The 23278-nt window shown below is 39.2% G+C and overlaps 1 protein-coding gene across 17 annotated transcripts in view; it reads right to left on the reverse strand.

Annotated features, from left to right (window-relative positions):
- APBB2 (amyloid beta precursor protein binding family B member 2) overlaps positions 1-23278 on the reverse strand; it is a 157571-nt gene that overhangs the window by 54584 nt on the left and 79709 nt on the right. For 12 of the 17 annotated variants that reach the window (XR_006167661.1, XR_006167660.1, XR_006167659.1 and 9 more), the window contains 4 exons: positions 12149-12357; positions 7680-7742; positions 7188-7273; positions 7015-7075 (listed from right to left, as the gene is read on the reverse strand). Coding sequence is in view for 14 of the 17 variants with exons in the window: in XM_042811929.1 (XP_042667863.1) it covers positions 7015-7075; positions 7188-7273; positions 7680-7742; positions 12149-12357 (419 nt within the window). In the remaining 3 variants the exon portion in view is untranslated. The remainder of the gene's footprint in view (positions 1-7014; positions 7076-7187; positions 7274-7679; positions 7743-12148; positions 12358-23278) is intronic. The other 5 variants (XM_042811932.1, XM_042811936.1, XM_042811937.1 and 2 more) reach the window with 3 other exon arrangements.

Raw genomic sequence — 23278 nt, forward strand, 5'->3', positions numbered from 1 at the left:
ACTTCTGTGGAGCAAAATGTGAGGGCTTTAATAACACTACAAATAAACCTTTTTAATAAATTACATCTCTAGTGCAGGTCAACTGAACTCTCTGCTTTGACAGTCCCTTGCTCATTTCTCCAAGGCACTGCAGCCTCATTTTTTTCCAGACACTCAGACTCCAACACGCAGGCTGACAGCAGTGGCTCTCTTCCAGTTTAATATTTGTTTCAGTGATGCCTTCTGGCTCACAGCCAGAGGTCAAATGTGCTCCATCAAGGCAAGAAAGCATTGCAGGGCCATTGTACTGGTTCAAGATTTTTATGAATCCCAATTTCTTTTCATTATGGTATTTCTGAATCAAATGAAAAACCTAGCCAGCTGAGCAAAATGGAACAGACATCATTATTCTCTACTAATACCCTTTTGCTAAATACAGTTCTGAAGAAGAAATTAACATCACCTCAGTGAAGAACAGGCTTAGATTTCAGATGCTCCGCAGTTACCTTGACTTCATACCCTGAAGAGATAGGTTTACAGACTTTGCTTTGAGCAACACATAGTGTTTTGAGTTTCACTGTAATATAGTGAAATAACAAAAACGCTTCCTCTGTAAAGAAAAGGCAGCCACTTTTCACCAGAAACCAACACAGGATGACTGTTACAAGAAAGCTCAAATTAGGGTCTATCTTGTAGAATAACTGAACTATAGACTAACTTGAGCACAACCAGAATATTCAACACAAAAGAGACCCCAACAAATACACATTTCCTTTGTCTGTAAAGACAAGCCCTGCAGGAATTTGTAGGGTATGGAAGAATGTGTGCATTCATTTCTTAAAAACTAATGTTTCGTGTTTGTTATCTTTAACCGTGTTACATATTTACTTTTCTGATGAGGGCTCTCTTCTGCAGGCAGATGGATGTGAGAGGTTTCAATGCAGCTTGAAGCACTTTACTTAGCACTGTTATGCATACTTTCAAAGGTAGAATGCATGATATTCAACTTGAAGAAAAAAGACAAAAAGGCAAAAAAAAAAAATAAAAAATAAAAAAAAATAAAAAGAATAAGTCTTTACGTGAACTCTCAAATGTAATGAATCCATAGCAAAAAAACTTGTCTTGAGCTGTCAAGATTTCATGTCTCTGCAGAAACAACATTTTAAAGAGCAATTTCTTTTTTCCAGCAATTTGGACAGCATCCAAAGTCAATAAGTTAGATCACTTCTGATCCATTCCACTTGTTGAAAGAGACTCAAATGAACATGAATCTCAAGTTGATGAATCTTGATTCACAAGCCCCTGTGGCCTCCCATGCCTGAGGCCCCATTCACTGTCCCATTGTCTCCCTGCAGCACTGCAGAGCTATGGAATGTTGTACACCCCATTAGGAGTGACATAGTATCACTATGCAATGTATATCACAGAATCACAGAATCACCCGGGTTGGAAGGGACCTCAAGGTCCCTTCCAACCTATATCTCAACCTATATCCAACCTATATCTGAAGTTTTTATAATCTTAAGTGATAACTGTTACCTTCCACTCCTCTTTTCTTTGTTGAAATGCCAGAAATACTGGCACTGGAGACTTCTGTTTCTCTACAGTGCAACTGAGAACTACTACCAAAATAAATGTGCGTACTGGTTAGAGCTATCTAAACACTGCTGTGTCATTCAACACCATGTTCCATTTCAATTTATTCTTAGATTAACTTCCTCCATAAATCTAGTTTTCATGACACACAAATAACCCACCAAGTTTTATCATGCTGTTTTTAAATTGGGTATATGTACTACACATCATGTATATGCATAACATGCATAAATACATATACACATCAATACACACTCAGCATTTTTTTCATTAAAAATGTGAGCAACAGAATGATAAACTTTGTGACATCAGAGGCAAGCCAAGGCTGCTTCTCCAAGCCACTCTGAACTGGCAAGTTAATATGAATAATTGAAGAGAAACACAAATTTATCTTCTGATCAGTTCATTTTGTAGCAGTAACATGATGAACAGATATTCAAAAGGCAGTTACAACCAACAGTCTTGCTCTAAAGCTGGAGCTGGCAGAGGCTATATATTGCTTTAGAGGTAAAATAATCAGTCTCCAGTGGGAGTATGAAGGGCTGCAAGCTGTGATTACTTCACCAATGTTTTAGCAAAGAGGCCAGTAATAGCAGCATAGGCTGAGCTAAACTGGGAGCTTCCTGCACTCTGAACCTATTGACCCCAGAACAGCGTGAGGAGCTTTCCACACGGGATGTGAATATGAATGAGACTTCTGCTCTCACTTTCTGTCTGCTCTCAGGACTCCTTTTGTAAGTCATACACATAACTATGCTAGCCCTGAAAGAGCTGACACTGTGCTGCAAAGTACCAAATAAATTATGATTAATTAAAAATAAGAAAATGTAAGAAACACCGGCACCTGGCAGCAGTCCTGCTAGGAGCAGGCGGGAAGCTCCAGCCAGCCTGTGCTGCACTCCCACATAACCTGTGCCACACACAGACGGCACGGCACTTGGAAAAGCATGACCTGAGACAAAAGGATGCTCATATTTCATCTTTTCCCAGTCCTTTAGAAATGCAGCAGCCTGATGTAACCCTTCTGCACAGTGTATCTTAAAAAATAAAATACTGATCATACCCTGAAATTCAAGATGCTATTATTGATCTACAAACCTGGAGATTTATGTTAAATTTTAAAGCACCTTCCATTTTCTTTCCCACAAGGAATGGGGTTTTTTTTAATACATTTTTCTGAGAAAGGCTTCAAGAAAATCTTTCCCTATACATCCTTCCTGCTGCTCGGTCATCCATGTCCTGATCCACCAGAACAGGCTCATATGTAATTAGATTCCAAAGATAGATGGGATTTCTAGGAGTGAAGGACATGCAACATACCACAGGATCTTGAAGGGCTCATGAAATTAAAATATTTCATCCCAGACCTTTATGCATATATTGTAACAGATAAACTTACTGCACCTATTTGTATCATTAAAAAGTCAGTTGCTGAGATTTGGGAAAGACTCTTATTTCTTCCTCTTTCTTGGACTAATCTTTTATTTGATTATAATTTGATTATAAATAAGACTACATTTAGGACAAGGTGGAAGAAAATATCATACAGATGAAAATCTGTATTAGTATATACATATATCACATCATAACATGATTACTTACAGCATCATTTAATGATACAATGGATGTTAGTAGTATGTGTCAGTATGGCGAAAGAATGAATACACAGACACATTCTTCAAGGCATCTTGAAAATGATGAAAAATGAAAAAGCATTAAGAAAAAGTTATAGCGATGTATTTTAGTGCTTCAGTCTGCTGTTTCTAAAACTGCTTGTGAAGCAGAGTGCTTTAGCACACCTGCATCATTTATCTGCAGCATCTCTACAGCTGGGAGTGCGCCTTAATGCTCATGGCAGGGAGCCAAATTCATAAGCAACCAACCAGCTCAGGAATTGCTTTCCTCATTGCTCACCTTTTCTACTGAGAGGCTGCAAAGAAGGAGAGACAGATAAAATCTTGCTTTGATATAATGATTGTTGTGACCGACCTCTCTTCAACTATTCACTGGATGTTTCAAACTGAAAATCTGTTTTCATGCAGTTCTAAAAGCTACTGAAATGACTTCCTGAAAAGTGAGAAGGGGAGGTAGCTAAGGATGCCTTTTTGTGTTTGAAACAAAGGAAAAACCATAACCCCCCAAAACCTCTTCAAATTTCTCTGGAATGTTTATGTTGATTTTACTTATTTAAAATATTTTATTTCCAAATTATCATGCTACCCCCTGAAAGTCTAAAATAAGCCAATAGCAAACAGAAAGAAAATTTTGAAACTACTTAACTTGTATTCTATTTCCTCTGTTTTAAAACACACACATTGTTTAAGGAAGATCCACGTGCACTGAATGTTATGTTTTCTTCTATTTTGAGTATTCAAATCAATGCAAAAAACTGCACTTCTAAAGATGCACTTGGGTGTTCAAGTTGAACTGAAGTTTAGTCTTGAAAGAACTTTATAAATACTCTTTGGGCTAATCCCCACAATATATAATTCTGCTGCTCACAAGAAACTTTCAGCTACTGGCAAGATTATTTGGAAGGAATCTCAAGAGGTCATTGAATCCATCCCCACTGCCAAAGCACACACCCTACAATACGTCACACAGGTACATCAAATATTCTATGAATATGTTCATAGAAGGAGACTCCACAACCTCTCTGGGCAAGCAGTTCCACAGCTCTGTCTGAACAAGCTAATATGGGGGCAGGAAATTAGAAAATTCATACAGGACTACATTAAGCCTATGCAGAAAACCACACCTAAATTGAAAGAATACAGGCAGGTTCAAATGTCCAGTCAAATAGGCTGATTCTGTATAGAATTAGGAGAAACTGAGCTGCACGACTCCTCTATTTATCATCCCATCCCTAGGGACAGAGACAGATTTCCCAAGAGGTTCAGTTTGTTTGTACCTGCACAGGGAAAAAAGCCAAGACGTAGCCCAGATGAGTTTATAGTCCAGGATTGGTAAAAGCGTCTTTTTACCTTCCTTGAGACTCAAGTAGGAATGCATGTTTCTCAATAAATTAACCAGGAAAGTTATGATCTGTCTCCCAGAACCAATTCAAAACTCATTTCCAGTCGCGCATGTTTCACATGCAGAATTAGTATCCCTGTCAAGTGCAACGAGCCACCTCTTCAAGAAATTCCTACAAAAATGAATCACTGAAATGGAGAAGCTCAATCTAATCATCCTCCTCTTTCTTGTCCTTTCCCTTCCTTTTTATGGTCCTGTGCAGAAAACCTGCACCGACCTGCCAAGGATGCGCAGCTCAAAGCTGAGTAAATAACTTTTCTTACAGGAACTACATGAATTCTATGACATGTTTTTCACAACATTGACTTGTTTACAACACTACAGTCCTTTCAGAAGCAGACCACCTTTGGGGAAAGGAACTACTAGAGACTTCCACATGGTGGCACAGTTCCCTTTACTGAAAGACAGCACTGATCTGCGTGCCTAAAGACATTTTTACTTTTATTTTTCTTTTAATGTACTGGCCACTATCGTGGATAGGCTTAAACAGATTTAAAGTCTCTAGCATCTCTCTAACAAGGCCCACTTTGACAAATTCTTCTAACACAGAGTTTAATGAGTTACAAAGCTTCCTTCTCTGAGGCTGTGCTTGCTGCCACGCAGAAGCAAGCATCAAACCAATGCAGTAAGGCAAGTAACGTGGCAGAAAAGCTGAAGAAGCTAGAAATCTGATTTATCCAAGCATCAGGTCACCTGTTTTAAATCCTATCGCACTTCTTTTACTCTCACAATAAGTTGGATAAAATGGACTAACAAGGAACCCTCCTACCACATCTGCCTTTCCATGACTTTTTTCCAGAGGCAAAGATTTTCCTGGTGTTCCCAGACCCACCTCCCATCTCTGCAAGGTATAGCCATACAGCAGCTGGAAGCTCTGCCCTCAGCCTCTGGAGCTGCAGGGTAATACCCAAGCTGCTGAACTGTACCACAGCAGCCCTGCCAGGCAGTGATAGATAGCACATCAGTGCTCAAGTGATGCAATAAACATAAAACACTTGTATAATTCCTACTCCATTTCTTGTCCTGCTCCTTTCAGCCACTTCAGCGAATGTTTCAGTGCTCAGCTACGATTACTCATGTAAGCATCATCAGCACAATTTGGCCTACGCAGGAGAAAAAAAGCCAGGTGCTGTGGACAAGCTCTTGGCTTCATCTCATTTTGCTGATACTGGATAGGTATCAGCTCCATAAATTGTGTAGCTTAACAGCTAGTCATACAGGAGGGAGATGATGACCAGTGCTCTTTGTCCACACAAACACTCCACACAAGGACTCCCCCAGTGCTAATTATCCAGTGAAGAATGAAACGTACCAAAATGTCAGCTACTTGCAGTGCTTTCCACACTGTAAGACATTTGAAAGGAACAGCTTTCTGAAGACTGGTACCTAATGCTCATCACTCCCCCACTCCATTTACTGTGCCTGTCATTATAACGAGAGCAGCTGAAGCCTCGCTTTTTAACTGCCAGCCTGCCAAGCGAAACAAACTTATTTACATCTGATTTAAACATCACAAGCCAAATAATCAAGACGACAAAGTACCCTGATCAGTCTGTTTTCTCTCCTAAAATATATCGTTAATGCTATTATAATTATTAAATCTGTTTCATACTGTCTTTCTGCATGTAAGTAGCTTCTGCTCCTGTCAGTCACTGCAGGTGTATGGCAGCAAAGGCGCTCATTTAAACTAGTTGGATTTCCAATTTTAGAGATTCGCATACATTCTTAAAAATGGATGCAAGCACATGGCAAAATTGTCAACAAGACCAATCTGGAGACATGTGCACAAGCTTTCAAAACCTCCTGCTGCTTCCTTCTCCTCAGAAAGTTTAGATTACATCACTGAAGGCCCCAATTTAATTATGGTGCTTGTTCACATAGTAGTCTCACTTTTACCGATAAATTTTATCCTCAAACTAGACTGCATTCTCTGTTCTCTGAAATACAAAGTTCCTTTTTCAAAAAAGCAACTTCCTTGTTAGTATCTGAGAGTTGAAGCAGCCACTTGAGCAAAGAGCATTTAAAGAGGGGACAAACTTGAGAATAAAGAGCCACTGCCACCAATGAAAGCCCCAGAAAGCTGTCCAGCCATAACAAAAAACAAGCCTCTCTCTTACTTAGAACACAAAACTTGCTTGGTTGTGCAAGGGGTCAGTTATTACCACTTACTCTTCAGCTGTAACAAGCAATTTCTTGGCTCTTGGTCACACTATCCTGACCAAATGGAATAAAACTTTAAATTGCAAATTCCTTTGAAAAAATTAGTCTTGCATGGTCAACCTATATTGTGCCAAAAGGAGGAGTATATTAAACTTCACAACCTAGGAGACATTCTGCAGCTTGCAAGTTATGTTCACAATTGCAAATTTTAACTGTTATCTCACAGTGTATTTTCTTACAGACCTTGGCTTCTGGATCACTGTTGATGCTACAAGAATCATCATCATCAGACTGTGGAGCATTTCTGTTAAAAAAAAAACAAAACAAAACAAAAATCAACTTAAAAATAAGGTAAAAATTAAGGCAAACACCATATGAAACTGGTTACTCCATGGGAATTTCTGAAGTCATCGTACCTGAGCTTCAAGGAGGCATAGCGCAATGTGGCTCCTTCAAACTCTTTCAAACTTGGGTCTGGGTTCACAGTGGCTGCATGCAGGTCCTACAGATAAAGGCAGTTTGGTCAATGCAGTATTAAGGACACTGCCGTGTTATTTCTTATTTCAAAGGGAAATTAAATCCTCCCTGCAAAGAAGCGACAGTATTTCTGGCTGAAGTTGAAAAGAGGCATGCATATGTATTCTCAAGCTGCATTTCATTCAGTGCAGGCATCTTATTTGTTATATCATGGCAGTTGCCCTGCAAGTTTAGGCTGAATCCATTCCACGTGGAAAGATCAGAAAAGGCAGCATGTTTGTGAGCTACACATCCTTAGCAGTACCCCCATTCACTTCGGCCTAAGTTATGAATGACATTCATGGAGAAATAAAAGGGAAAAAAACAGCCACTGCCATGCAAAAAACAAGGGTAACAGTATTAAAGGTTCTAAAATCTGACAATATACTTGCCTTCCAAATGTCACTATTAATCTTTCCCCCATTCAGTACAGCAAAATCACTCCATGGCTGTTTCTAGACACATAATTATTCACACAGGAAGAAGCACATTGATAAAAAAAAAAAAAAAAAAAAAAGAAAAAGAAAAAGAAAAAAAAAAACACAAGACACTGTTGTTAGCATTGATATTTACAGGATGGGTTAGGGAACAGATCACCTCAAACTTCAGCTAATTACTATACCATGGCATTTGGAGGAAAGGGAAGAGAAGACATGCTTCTAACAGTTACTTACCAAAACAAATGATTGAAACAAGGAAAGTTAATATAAATTAGGAACGAACAATGAAATTATTCTTTAACTATGATCTTAAAAGCAAGCAAAATAAATCTGAATATGAATGTTGGCCACAGCTGCTACAGCCTGGTAAACAGCAGTTTAGGGGAAACACAAGGATTTCCATTTGATTGCCACATTTGTTAAGGGACTAATACTACTGGAACTAGAACTGCAACACAATGATATGCACAAGGAGAAGATACATACAAGGTAAAGATCAAATATTTTCTAGGGAAAAAGCACAAGGAACAAAGTGAAGGGAAGAAGGATTAATAAGGAGTGCAGAGAGATTTTTTGTTGAGAAAGTACTTTTGTAAAATCTAGGAACTTTTTTTTTTTTTTTTTTTAAGAAAACAAAACAAACCATCCACTCTCTCATTTTCCATTTAGCTTTCTAATAGCTCTGATGCATTCAGAGTGGCACAATTAATAAGGCAATAGTGCATTTAACACTATGGCAATCTGAGTTTTGTCCTTCCCTGCAAAGCCTAGGAGGAGCACCTAATGTTGGAGCTGTCGCCCCTCCTTCCCCACAGGGAAGACCCCCAAATAGCTCCCCAAATCATCAAGATTTCCCATAATTAATAATAATTAATAATAGCCCCTCCCAAGACAAGCTGTGCACTAAGGCCAAGCAGAACCCACACACTCAGTACATTAATTCAGAGTATGGATCTCACATCTCAGATGTGTTCTCAGGAAATCTCGCCTGGAGTAATTATTGGTTAAAAACAACTCCCACAGTAACTCCTCCCAAGCATGCCTCTGACTTAATTAATAGTTGTTAGCTTTTCCTACTAAGCCCCTCATTTTTAAATTATTAGCTGTTGGCAATTATGTTACCTATGGAATAACATCTAGAGCTGATCCAAGTGTGTGATGAATCAGACTTTAAGAAGACAACTACCATCACCACGTTCTACTGGGACCTCAAAGAAGTTCTTATTGAAAATTAAGCCCCTTCTCTCTGCACAGGAAATGGGAAAAAGGCAGTAATTTCTCTAAAATTTGGAAGAAAACATACAAAACATGAGGATTTACAAAGGAAGTCAGTCATCAATGCAGAGAAGAAAAGAGCCAACTAAGTGAACTTTAACCACCTGTCCATGTGGTTTTGTTTTTGTGCTTCTGCTAGTAGTAGCTTTTGGAGTAGAAAGGGAAAGAATAATCCAGGTTAGCCATACTTAGTGTTTATTAGCACTTCTGCTAAATGTGCAGAATTTTCGCATAATGTGTAACCTGCAACTGGTTTAGATTGAAATTCACTAATTATCTTGAAAAGTAAAACTGTCTCACAGCCTGAGCAAGAGTAAGACGTTTTTGTATTTTTCATTTTTTAAAGCCCTTTGTGCCATATGTGTGCATTACAACACCATTTTTCCATGCTCATTTTCTTGTAACTTGCTGTTCAATGCTAAGTATCTGTTGTACTTCATGCTAACTGCCTGCAACCAGGCATGGAATAAAACTGGCTATCGTTGTTGACTGCCCTCAGCTGTGAGCCACATTCTACCAAATGAAGCAAAGTTTCTGTATGTCACATCATTTAAGAGACAGGGACACAAAGCTAAAATAAATAACAAACAAATTAATAAAGAAGGAACAAGACAAAGGGTAAAAATAGCATTACTCAGGGAACAACAAAAAAAAAATCTATAATTCTATATGTTTATTTGACTAACCTAGAAGCTGGAATAGCCCAAACAAACTAAAGACTAGCACTTAATGCTTCACAAACAAAAGTGATAAAATAATTGTTATGGAGTGACAAAAGCCCATTAAGACAAATAAGAAATGCTACCCACACCAATCTTCAATCCTAGATTGCCCTTTCATCCATCAAAAAGATTTTCAGAAGAAAACAATACAACTTCCTGCCCATGGGGTTGAACTAAAGCAGCCCTTCCAAGCCAGATCAGTTTGAAAGCCTGTACTCTGAGCAGCTCTATGGGAACCAGCAGTACACAGCTCAAAGTGCTCCAGCCTCAAACTGGAACCTGTCCACCACAACCACTGCTGCCAATGGCAGCACCAGGGTACAGACATTTGGGAGCCTCATTCTAGATCAAATTCCACATCTTTTTTGTCAGACTGACAGACACAGATTTCCAAATTAATTCTATCAATGTGCTGGTATTTTATTGCAGTGCTATCTTAGTAATGATAGTCAAAAAATCAGTATTATTTAAATAGTAGCATGTCGGAAGCTTATTGGTGAACATAGAAACCTTCAAGAGATGAATTCCTCAGTTTATATCTACAATTAAAATAGGCATATAATATTAAGATATTAATAAAAGTATCAGGAACTTGTTTATTTTCGATATAATCTTTTAAGATACAGTATATCCTATTGATCCTGCCATAGAAATGCATATGCTTGACTGGATCAAATTCTTCAGTGCATTAGCACATCCACATCAAAATCTAAGTTTAATTTGAGTTCTATATATGGCATATATATGGCATTTTAGAATAGCTCTTCAAGTATTCTTATTTTATACATTCACACTGTACTAAGATCTGTGCTGCTATAATTATTCTCTGTTTAAAGAAATGAAAATTATAAAAGATTAAAGGTCCATATGCCACTTTACCAGCAGGTCTAACATTTTCACTGCAAAGACATTTTAAACAGAGGCAGAAAAATAATTCAAAAGAATATATGCATTCTCTTGCAATTTACTAACCTAACTGATTTCTGGGTGGTCATGAAGGACATCTACAACTTCCCTATTGAAGCCCATATGTTGTCCATATTCTAGAGAAATACTTAATGTTGAAGTTATATATCCCTCACTTATACAATCCAGACATTTGAAGTTGGAAGAATTTGCAGGAATTTATATGGAGCATTTCTGACTTCTTTTTTCTTATTTTCTACATGATTGATACCAATTGATGTTCTTTCTGCATGAACCTCTCTCAGAAATGATTTCCAGTGTGTTTGGTGAACAGGCACCTTACTGATGTGAACTGTAACTAAAATGGTGTGGTCAAGTTTGGCAACCTTATGAGTAGCAGTTGTGAATACATGGGAACAATCTTTCTGAAATAATAAACAAGAATGTGCATGTTTAAGCCTATACAGGATAAAAGTTTCAGGGTCAAAACTTTAACACATATTTGAATGTCCTTTACTCCCCTTGCTTTTCACCTATGTTATTTTGGTGCATGTATCAATAAAGTCAAGAACACAAAAAATGTCATACCTAAATACATTAAGAAAATAATAACCAAATACTGCCTGATACAAAAATCAAAGCTAGTACAAAGATTTCAATTGATTCCATAAAGCTGTAGACACTCTTCTGGAAAGTCAGAACAAAAAAGGATTACGTTTCAAAATAATCTGTTATCGTGTTAATGGTTCATTCCACAGAAGTCAAGTCTACGTTAAAAACCAACGTGATTCCATTTTTGAAGCATACTCTTCCTTCTCAGTATTTATTTTATATTTCTATGTATACAACATTCAATCAACCTTCTCAAGTGTGTCTTCAAGGATTAGTTTAAAAGGCAGTATCATATATTGCTCTTTCAGCCCATGTAGAAAGAGAGAACATCTTTCTGTTTCTAGTTAAAGACTGACTGCAACACAGTGATCTACTCACGCAGATATTTTACACTGACAAGATGTTAAGAGGCTTACTCTTGAGAATACTTGATATTTATTTAATAGCAACTACCCTGTAAAGCAGCTGCTGTCTCAAATGAATTCTTTGTGTGATACTCCCTCCTACTATGTGAACCAAAAAGAAGATGCAATTACAAATAGTCTAGCAAAAAGATAGCTATAATGTGCAGAAATTTTATGTACCCATATAACGGAGTAACGCTTCGGCACATACTGCAGTCATTTCACATCAATCACGCACTGACTTATTTATGCGAGATATGATGTTTGATTTCATCCTACACATCCCAAGTTTAGGATGCTTTATGAGGCATAGCCATTAGAAAATACACATGAAAAGTAGGCAATTACAATATATTGTCAACAAGAAGCTCTACTTCAGAATAGCATCAGGCCTCATATTCTAAAGCTTACTTTAGGTAACGTTCAAACATGTCAAGAAGGTATGTCTTCTTATTTTTATTTTTTTTAATGGTACACAGCACACATCAGGACAGCGTGTTACCTCAGTTTCTGGAGTAGGAGATGGAGTAATGGAACCAAGTGAGCCTTTCCTTGAGCCCTGAAGATCTGTTTGAACAGACACAGGACGTTGCCACTGAGTTGTTCCCGTAGGTATATGCCAGTAATAGATTCCAGCAATATCATTGATTTTTTTCCATCCAGGTGGTAAGTCTGGGTCTGTCTGAAATGATTGATCACTCCATATATCTGCTGGGAACAGGAAAAAAAAAAAAAGAAAGAAAGAAAAAAAAGAAAATGAATCAATGTTAAAAAGATATGAATGGTTTTTTTTCATAGGTTTTCACCTGATGCAAACAAAACACAGCAGGTACTTCTATTCCTAGGGACAGGAACACCAAGAAAAACTTGACTTACTGATCTCAAAATAAGGCACGAAAGCCTTTGTGGTTTGAATTAGCCTATAAAGAGAGGGAAAACTTAACAAAGAGCCATTCCAATATGGCTGTTACCCAATACCATCAGATAAACTAGCTTTTCTAATAGCGTTTAGCTTTAGGTATATTAAAACACAACATATAAAGAAATATCTGGAATTGTGATGTAACCTGTTCTGCTCCCTTCATCACATTACTTTCCTTTGTCAATGCACGCTAGCAGAGCATGCATTTCTGCTAATCAAAATCAGCTTATCAAAGGAAAGAAATAATAACAGAAAACCAGAACCTGCAATGGCTCTACTTGCAACATCCCTACTTGCTCAAAACAATGCAAATAAAAGAACATAATGAACATTTTGCATACAACCCTGGCTGTCAGAAGTAACATTATTTTGAACTGGTTTTATAATAGGGTAGGAAAAAAAAGCCCAACCTCATCAACAGTGCCAACACAGGGATAAAATGCTGGCTCTGCTGACAAATCTATTATGAACTGAAGAATGTGCCAACAATTCGTATCATAATTAGAGACGCTCCCAAACTTATATGAGATTACAAATACGTATAAGAAATGTCACCAGTGGAAAAAAAATACAGTACTTTTTATAAAGGCAGAGGCATCTCTGTGAAAAACAGCTGTACCTCAGCAAGGGCAGTTTTCTCCTGGGGAATATATACTTTCCAGAGGCTGGGAAGAGAGCCAGTGCTCTTTAAAACTTCCCAGCTAAAAGTGCTTTGGAAGTGTCATTATGTTATGTGTTGTTAACCAGGTGCTATGCTCCAAGGGCTGTCAGCTTGCAATAACCTCCTGGACTGACGTTTCACCAGCACTCAAGCAGACATGAGAGGCTGACACTGGCATACAAACTGTTCTAGCAAAAAAAGAAAAAAACAACACTGAAAAGAAAGGAAGCACTGTACCAATGAGCAGCAGCTCATCTATTCTAGCAACTCCATCACAGCTTTCAGATACAGGCTTCAAAACACCGACAATGGAGGGTAGATGAACTGCAGAACCAGATGAGTTGGAAGGGACCCTTAACGGCCATCTAGTTCAACTGTGCTGCAACAAACAGGGATACTTACAGCTAGCTCAGGTTGATCAGAGCCCTGTCCAGCCTGGCCTTAAACATCTCTAGGGACAGGACATCTACCACCTCTACAGACAGCCTGTTCCAGATCAACCTGACCATGGGAAGAAATCCACTCCATCAGAAGAAGCACTGGAGTTTGTTTAGGAAACTGTTATGAAGCTGATATGGCGAGAATTCCATACTTTCCCCATTGAATTAGCGGAAAATAGTAGAAGGTCAGTTATTTATAACTGTTGGACAACGTATTTATGGAATATTTTATTTCACTTGTCATGAAAAAAAACACAGAAAAAGATAATAGATTAAAACAATTTCCTGATTTATACTGTCAGTTGCTTTATATCTTCCTTCTTCACATCTTTACTGAATTAAAAGTTTATTGTTAGCCCAACTAACATTTCTTACTAGGTGCTTCAGCACTTCTATTACCTGTTTCTCAATACTTCTCACTTCTGCTGTTGTCACTTAGGCACATGCAAACTCACACACAAATGGAATGATAATTTGATTGACTCTTACACTTCACGGCACAAACCAGACAACTTTTCTCACAATGCCATTTTCAATTCTTAAGTTACTGATTTACAATTTCAGGGTTAATCTGAGAAAAGAAACATAACTTTATCATTAAGCTTAAATTCAATGAAGTGCTTTATGGATCGCCCCCCAATATCATGGATCAGATGCAATTATATAATCAATTAAAAAAATTCCCAAGTATACTAAATATTCACATCAACATGACCTCTATAGCCTCTCCTGCATTCACTTACATAGTTCCTGACTCTAAGCTCTTATAAGTCTTGAAGTGGATTCATATTCGTATTATGCCTCGGATTGGAAGGGTCCAACCCCTCCTCCCCTCTGTGCACAGGGTTACCACTCACTAATTCTGGTTGCCTAGGCTCGCATCAAGCTTTTTGTCCAACAGGACCCCTTAGTCCTAGTCCTTAGGGCTGCTCTCAATGAGTTCTTGTCCCAGTTCATGCACAAATCTGCGACTGCTCCAACAACCTGGCCCATTTTTATTTTCAAAACAAACAACTTACCTGCACTTTTCCCAACCAGGTGAAAAGAAAACAAAACTTTCAATAACTTAACTACATCATGCAAAATACTGGTATGTACAAAGATTAATTATCTCAGTATCACAGTGAAGTATGCACAGCACAAGACCAAATACACACGAGTAAGTTTAAATAAGTGGTTCATGAATTCCAAAATATCACAATAATGCTGGTGTTCATAAAATATACATATTGGGCCTCTCAGTGTATGCTGGAACAGAAAAATGATAAGCCTTTATTACACAATGAGGAACAGTTTCACATTAGTTCAGGTTCATATAGTTTACAGTATTGTATGGTAACAACCATACCTCAACAGCGCCTCGACATGAAATGCCACTGTGCTCATTTTAAGAAGACAGACACTGTTTCTGTCCTTGTCATATAAACATACATATGTATGCATACATATTTGCATATGCTGTTTGTGAGGTACTATGATGTGGCTGAATTATTTCTTTTAAACAAATCAACCAAAGATACAGAGAAAACAACACAATTATTTATTGCAACAATATACTACCAGAAATACCTAATCTGAAGTGACCTTGAAGTGTAACTGTACAGAACTAGCAGCAGAGGAAAATTGTCAATCTAGAGACTAAAAACAACAACATTTGTGTAACATTTAGCCAGAATATAATAAATTCGCTTGTGCATGAAGGAGCACTTGGAAACAAATCAGGTAAAACAGCTGGATGCATTATGGGGGTAGAAAATATCACCTGGCTGAGTACTAATTATTTACTAGAAAAATTACGCATTAAGAAAAAAACATACAAAAATATGCTTGCATATGTTCTCAGATAAAATAGGGAGTTAAATTTAATCATCAACTGATTAATGCAGCTGAACAGGAGGAAGCCAGATCACAGGTGTTACCAGTTACTGATCCAGCCAATTAAGGAAACGAAAGTCAGCTGTGCAAACCTACTTGAAATAAATGCAACCTTGTCCCACCTTTGCAAACACACCTCAACATCCACAGGCTAACCTGCTCACAGGCTGTGACTTCCTACCAGCACAGACTGGAAAACCAACCTAGCTTGCCCTCTTCTGTAACAGGTGAAAGCATTCACCATGCACATGGAAGGTAATGACCCATCACAAGATACAGAACACAGGAAGATGTAAGTAAAAGCCAACGTACAAAATCTGACAGGATAGATGAATGCTCTGCAGTGGAAACATACTACAGGAGACAAGTTTTCTTTATTTGACTATAGAATGATGGGTAGTAAAATACTTTTCCTTTGAATTCCGAAGATCTTGCTAAACAGTACGATATTGAGTCAAAATGTCTACTTGCTATACAGTCCACAGTAATAACAGCCACTTAGCAGAGCACAGAGGGAAAAAAAAAAAAATGGGGCCACACTGATACTGTTACATTCAACAGTCTTTTCAGTTCTAATCTTCTGGAAAAAGGGGACGACCACAAAAGGAAGAGGGGAGAAAGGAAGCGAGTATCTGTACTGCTGCTGTAGCATTTTACAACCTGCATGCAACAAAACCAAACATTTTATGACCATTGGGAACCTTTCTGCTGTACCTCCCTACCCAGAGGTGAAGTTCTACACTGCAACTCATGGTCTTTTCCATGCTTTTCACTGATTTGCAGATGAAAGGTTTTGTTTTGACTTCATACACCAATAATTGCAGGCTGCTGGTGCAGCATTGTGTGATATCCTGATGACGTGTGCATTCCAAAAGGCAGATGTGAGGCTATGCCAGGTGGGTATACACCCCTAGAAAGAATCATAGTGAAACTAATAATTGTAAACTACTGTGCAAAAGAAGTATGTCAAACAATTAGAAGCCAAAAGCACATATATGCTGTAAGAAACAGGATCACATTCTTATATTCTGTTTTTGGAAATGAACCAAGTTCTCTTTGAAATGATGATAAACAAGGTGCTAGGGACAGAGTAGTCAGTGCCTCTCCACTGAAGTCCTTGAGCATGGCTTTTTTTGTTTGTTTGTTTTTTAAAGATTCATTTCTGTAAGCATAATTTCTTGTACTTGGAAGCAGCTGATGATGTAAATGCAGTTTCTAGCTGATGCAAATGCAGCTTACCTGGAATTGTAGAAGCGTCTGGTTTCCAGTCCCTCTTTTCAGCAAAGAAGGGCTCCTTTCACTGTGTGGTGGCTGAATGACCAAGTGAGACCATTTGCCTGCAAGACTCAACAATGCTTCTAAGCACTTGATCCAAATTATCTAAATAGGTTAGGAAATAAAATACCCATTCTGTACAAAGATGAGAGATCTCACTTTTCTCCTTTCAGAAAGTAGTCACTTCTCATTTACCTCTCTCAGTTCTTCAGACTGTTTTATATCTGTTCTACCTATAACGATTCTCAAAAGAAAAGGGAGACCATCCAAATGCAGGATTTGATCTAGATTTTGATTATCTACCACTCTTAGGAGCATATTTCCACACTGGAAACATTGGAATGTTTGGTGTTCAGGCTGGGAACACAATGGTCCACCCGAGACATATTCAGAGTTCTCCAAATCTACAAAAAATAGTCCGGCCAATATTAAATTCAGAAATCCGTTTTTCAGTCTCTGGCTCTTCCGTTGCTCACATTCCAGCAGCTGGCACACATACAACATCCGCAGAGAAATTAAAAAAAAAAAACAAAAACAAAAAAACACAACAGCATAGCCTCATTAGTAAAGTAAAAGTTTCTAACAGCAAAATTGCAAAGAAAGGGATGCTGACAGGATCCAACAGCATGTTGTTGGTAGTGTTCTGGCAGCAGTGGGAAGCAACTAGCTTAAAATTTGATGGCGTTTTTCATTGCTGGGTGAAAGCACCAGGAAACTGCTGGCTGATAACAGAATATGCATGTTGCAGATGCTATATTTCTGGGCACAATGGATAGGAACTGGGAAGAGAAGGGGATAAAAAGGTTTTAGTAAAAGTGAAAGAGGTGGAGGAAAGCATTTCTTACTCTTCAGAACTTCCAAGATATTGAAATAAAAATGTTTTCCTTCTATCTCCTGGGCCTAAAGAAAAATCAAGCTAAAGGGAAAGAAAAGACCTGAAACGAAATCATCTTTAAGATCCCACAGATTTCAACAGATCTGGGCTTTTATCCTAAAGGGAGCACATTACTTCCTCCACCTACCTTCATATGCACACTAAACATCAAGAAAGTCGTAAGAAAGGAAAGGAAGATATGTTGAGCTATTGAATGAAGGCAAAGATAAGCCAGCATTCTCTATGAAACAGCAAAATAGTAAGAACATGGACCCTGAATATTTTTATAACATCTATTGCCTCAAGTAGGCTCAATGTGCAAATGTAGGCTGCTCAGGAAAATACACTCAAAAGACAAATTTTCTTCTCACTTTGCTCTATAGCATAACTGACAATACCACTCGTAATTCACAGTAATGATGGCCAGTAGGTAGCCTCTCCCAAGCATTCATGCTTCTTGCAGTGACGCTATCTCAGACGTAAGTGCAGCAAAAACACAAGTTACTAGGACAAACAATTATAAATCAGAAAAACCTGTCTAATCTGGGGAACATTACTCAACAAGGAGCGACAAACAGCCAGAAGCTGGTCATCTGGTGCAATCTTTCCTCGCAGCATGCAACGGATTGTCATGCCAACCCAGTCCTCCTCCTCAAACTGCTGAAGCACTTGCTTGCATTTTGGGAACTCAGAAGAGGAAGATTTCCAAACAGGTTCCAGGAAGAAGTGCTGAAATGCAGAATTTACAGACGTGCCTGCCATCAGGCACAATCTGTGCCAAGATGAGCTGCCATTTTGACCACCACCAACATAAACCATAATTAGAAGAGCCTGACAACTTAAAAATCCTAAAGAAGCTCAGGATTAAGTACCTGTGCTATTCTTTCCTTCTTTAAAACATGGTGTGCTCTTTATCCTGCTGTATGAGTTCTTACAGGCATACAGGGGCTTCAAGCAGACATGACTAATCTCAAGGAAGAGAGGAAAGCAGATTAGTCAACATTAAGGGAAAGAAAAACAAAACAACACAGAACATTCAACCCATTTGTTTCCATGCCCTGGTATCTTCTCCCTTTCAGCTACCAAAATCCTGATGCAAGAACCAAAGATCTAGCACAGTAACAGAAGAAAACCAAGGGCCTTTGTAGAAGAAAGCTTTGGTGTCCTTTAAGTGTTGGTTGACGGTGGCTCTGGTGAGCATCCAGGACAGCACTGCCTGTTCTGTGTAAGATGAAGAATTCTGGGGCAATACAGCCTGCAGACCAGAGGTGAAGCTACAAGAAACTAGCTCTTCTGCACTTGTAATAGCTGTTACTAATAGCAGGGGCAGGAAAAAGTATCTCAGAAACGTTGTGAAGAAAGCTCCACATGCTCCATCTAGGAAAATGGGCCCAAATAGGTAAGAAAGGACTAACCCATCTGCTAACTAAAAAACATCCAGCCACAAAATAAGCAGAATCTGACAAAGCTAGGAAATAAGACTTGCAGGTGCCCCCAAAAGGTTGCTGTGGGCCAAGGAGATGCTCTGGTAAGGTGCATCCCATCTGGATGGAGGAGAGGAGAGCACAATGATGACAGCACAGCTCCATGCCTCTGGGGCACCAGGAAATGATGACATGGAGGAAGGAGCACCTCAGCAAAGGCTGAGGAATCACTGCCTGAAGGCACTGTAGTGCCTTCTACACATTCTACAGCTCTTACAAAAGCTTTATATAATGTCACAAGAGATTGCTTTCTTTTGATAAATGAGCTGGTAACAGTCAGCTGTGAGGGTGTCTGGCTGGGGTGGAATTAATTTCCTATATTTACTGCGAAGCTGACAGGACACTGGAACAGTCTGCTCAGAGAGGCTGCAGAGTCTCCTTCTCTGGAGATAGTCAAAACCTGCCAGGATGTTCCTGTACGACCTGCTGTAGGGAACCTGCTTTAGCAGGGAGTTGGACTAGGTGATCTCCAGAGTTCCCTTCCAACTCTTGTGATTCTGTGACTCATAGCAGCCCATATGGTACTATATTTAAAGTTTGCATCCAATACAGTACTGGTAACATACCTATGCTTCAGCAGCTGCTGAACAGAGCTTGCACAGGATCAAGGCCTTCTCTGCTTCTCTTGGGGTGCTGGCAGCTAGAGAGGGGTTGGGCATTGGTCTGCTAGTGGGAGGTGATGAGTGACTGCTTTTGCATCACTCGTTTCATTGCTTTTCTTAATTCATTAAACTATCTTTATCTTGACTATTCCGCATTTTGCCTTTGAGTCTCTTCCCCATCCTGCTGGGGGGCAAATGAGCAGCTTAGCTGCCAGCTGGGGTCAACCTACTGCTGAGGAACTCAGCACAGTGGCTGAACCCAGAATCCAGGGAAGAACAGACAGATACCTCTGCAGTGGGGTAAAAAAGAGACCCAAACAAAAGAGCACCACACAAATGAATGCCCTGTTAAGAACTTTGTGCTTAAATGAGATACAGCCTGAAACAGCATATGAACAAAGTGCACCATTCCCCTTGGAAGATTTCTTCTACACTCTGCAGGAAATCAGAATAATTTGTGTTAGAAAGCTATTCCTGCTAGCAAATCTACGTTGTATGGGACCAGCATTATGTGTTTCTTGCTTAATTGAAGTACTAGTTCTTTCCACCAGGTGGCAAAAGTTTTTAATTAAAAATAACAGTTGTTCAACATAGCAGTCTAATATACTCTAAATCCATGGTGAGTGTGCATGGTACAGTATATTGAGGCATTCTTCAGCACAAAATTCAATCAGATCAATATTTTCTTTCCTCATCAACAAACCAGTAGAAGTGGTCCTGTAAATTAGCTTTCAGGACTAAAATGATCCAGCAGTATTTTGCATCTCTTTTCTGATTTTTGCATAGTACCTCTTTTTCCTATGACATTGCCATAGGGAGCAAGACTGAAGCATGTGCTCTTTAACTACTTTGTACTGTTTCAGAAGGGTTTTTTGTCTGATCTAATGACAAAAAATGGACAAGACATCACACCAGGGACTGCAGGACTCATGCAGCTGCCTGCACATGCACTACTGCAGCATACTCCATGTGCACAGAAAAATCAATTTGCCCAGCCTTCTCAATGCAAACCCCTCCCACCCTGAGTCCTATCCCAGAAAATTCATGTCTTAGCAACAGCTGCCAATTATTTGGAAGAAAAGCAGGGAAAAATCAGTTTGGTGGCTCCTCTGAATTTATGTATTTCTCTACTAAAATACAGAGCCTGACTCTGTCTGATCAATGCAAATCGATATGTGTCAAGCCACTCACAGAAGAGACTATAGTAGAATAGAATAATATAAATAAGTTAACTACTTCATTTGGGGCAGTGAGTAAAAATAATCTGGAACAATCAAACCAAACAGCAAGATTCAGCCTATAAATGCTGACACATGAAGCAGTTAAACTCAGACGTCCTGACATGAAGATGCCTGCAGAGCAGAGGGAAGGTCTGTGTCAGAAGCACTCTGTGTTGCCACCACCACCTTCTGCAGCAGTGTTGCGGGGCTTCAGGCAGTGCCTGTGTGCAGCATAGTGTGTGCTAGCACCTCAGCAGCCTTGACTCTCCACACAGGAGCCAATGTACCGTGAGGCTTCGTGTCCACATAGAAGCCTGTTTTACAAGTACCAGACATTACCGAGCTGAGCACTTCCTGACCAACAACTCTCTGCTTGACTTGGACTGAGTGAAGACACGAGGCGTTCTGGGGTCTCCCTCAGACCTTCAGCTCTTTGCTGGTGCTACTGAACCAGACAGACATCATGAAGGACAGATCTGGGGAGGGTCTCAATGATTTCTAGAGGTCCCTTCCAACCCCTACAACTTTGTGATTCTGTGATTTTATTCCCTTACCTCACTACCATATACCTGCTATCACGTACTGAAATGATGGAGTCCACTGTGCTGCCACAGATAACAGATTTGTTCCAGTGGAGAAATAGGAGTTTAAATTTGCTGGCATTAGTGAATCTTTTTAACCTGAATGACAGAAATGGTAAAATAGAGCGTGGAGTAAGGAATTCAGAGTCAGCATTTTCTTTTCCCTTCAGAATACAAACTTCAGGGAAAAAAAAAAAAAAGCCTGCATAAGAAGCGAGGTACCAGGAAGCTGATAATTTTCTTAATGTGAAATATGATGAAGCCTACCAAATTCATAGGGAACAGTGTAGAGAATCAAAGGCAAGACAGCACTGCTCTGGAGAATGTATTGCATAAATACACTGATATAGCCTGAAGATTTAAAGAAGTTCTCATAAGTGGGTTTTGTGCATGTGGTTGGCTAATTAAGAGCCACTGAAGTTGGCCAGTGGCACAGACATACAATTCCAGTGATGGCTTGGCTGAAACTGATCTTTTTTGATAGTTTCATTCACAGCACTGTGCAAATGCACTCAGAAAAAGACCTTCTGAATTTAATGATTCAATGAAAACAGAACATAAAATTGAATTACAACTGAGTTACTCTCTGAAATTAAATGTTTCACTTGGAGAATAAGTAAAAACTCCAAGAAGAGCTGTTTCCTATCTCCTGCACAAGCTCTGCACATCCCTCAGACAATGTGGATGCATGGCACAGTGTGGCAGCTGTTCTAGAACACCACAAAACCAATGGATTTGTGCACACAGCAGGAGGGTTTGGAACCCAATTTTAAACACAGTGGGACAGGGGAAGGAAGAGAGGTGTGAGATGCCTGAAACTGTTTGCCCAGAGCCAGGGCCAAGCTCCCCAAACCCAAGTATAAGATAAGGGCACAAAGACAGACTCATCATTGTCCCTCCCAGCATGTGGAAGCACTGGGTTCCCTTTTGTCCCACACAAAGGGCTGCTCTTCAAACTTAGTCCTCCCTTGTACAGCAAAACAAGTATTCCTACCACATTCTACCCAATTTAGTACCATCATTAAGAGGATTCTAATGATCTATATACTGCATTACTTAGCAACTTTAAGGCTATAGTCAAATGCGCGTTAGAGAACAACCTGAAGGGTTCCTTTTTTCAACACAAAATCCAGAAACCCAGTGTTTCCACATCTCCTTATTTTATGTATCTATTACTCCAAAGAAAAAGGCAGTAGAAGTTATGACAAAACTCTCTTAGAATTAGAGGCATATGAACACAAAATAATGCACGAGCACAGGAAGCAGGGCATTATAGACCTCATGTCCTAGAGCTCATCTCTACAAAGATGTTCTGGAAAAACTCAGGCACACCAGGAGTTCAGCCTCTGCTGAAGCTTCTAAACTCACCTGATTCCAATTATTCTAGCTTCGAGACTTTTTTCTCCTCCTTTTAAACTACGACCTTTTCAAAAGGAATCTTGCTTCAGGTGAACTGAGTCTTATTGAGAGATTGTTCAGTCTGGAAAAGAGGCTCAGGGGAGACCTTATCACTCTCTACAACTGTGTGAAAGAAGGTTGTGGTGATGTGGGGGTCAAACTTTTTTCCCAGGTAACAACAATAGGATGAGAAGTAATGGCCTCAAGTTGTGCCACAGGAGGTTCGGGTAGGAAATTAGGAAATATTTCTTCTCAGGAAGAATGGCCATGAATTGAACAGGTTGGCCAGGGAGGTAGTGA

The sequence above is a fragment of the Centrocercus urophasianus genome, unplaced genomic scaffold (genome assembly GCF_019232065.1).
Source record: "Centrocercus urophasianus isolate 14NV4802_14NV808 unplaced genomic scaffold, USGS_Curo_1.0 seq_13, whole genome shotgun sequence".
Taxonomy (NCBI): Eukaryota; Metazoa; Chordata; class Aves; order Galliformes; family Phasianidae; genus Centrocercus; species Centrocercus urophasianus.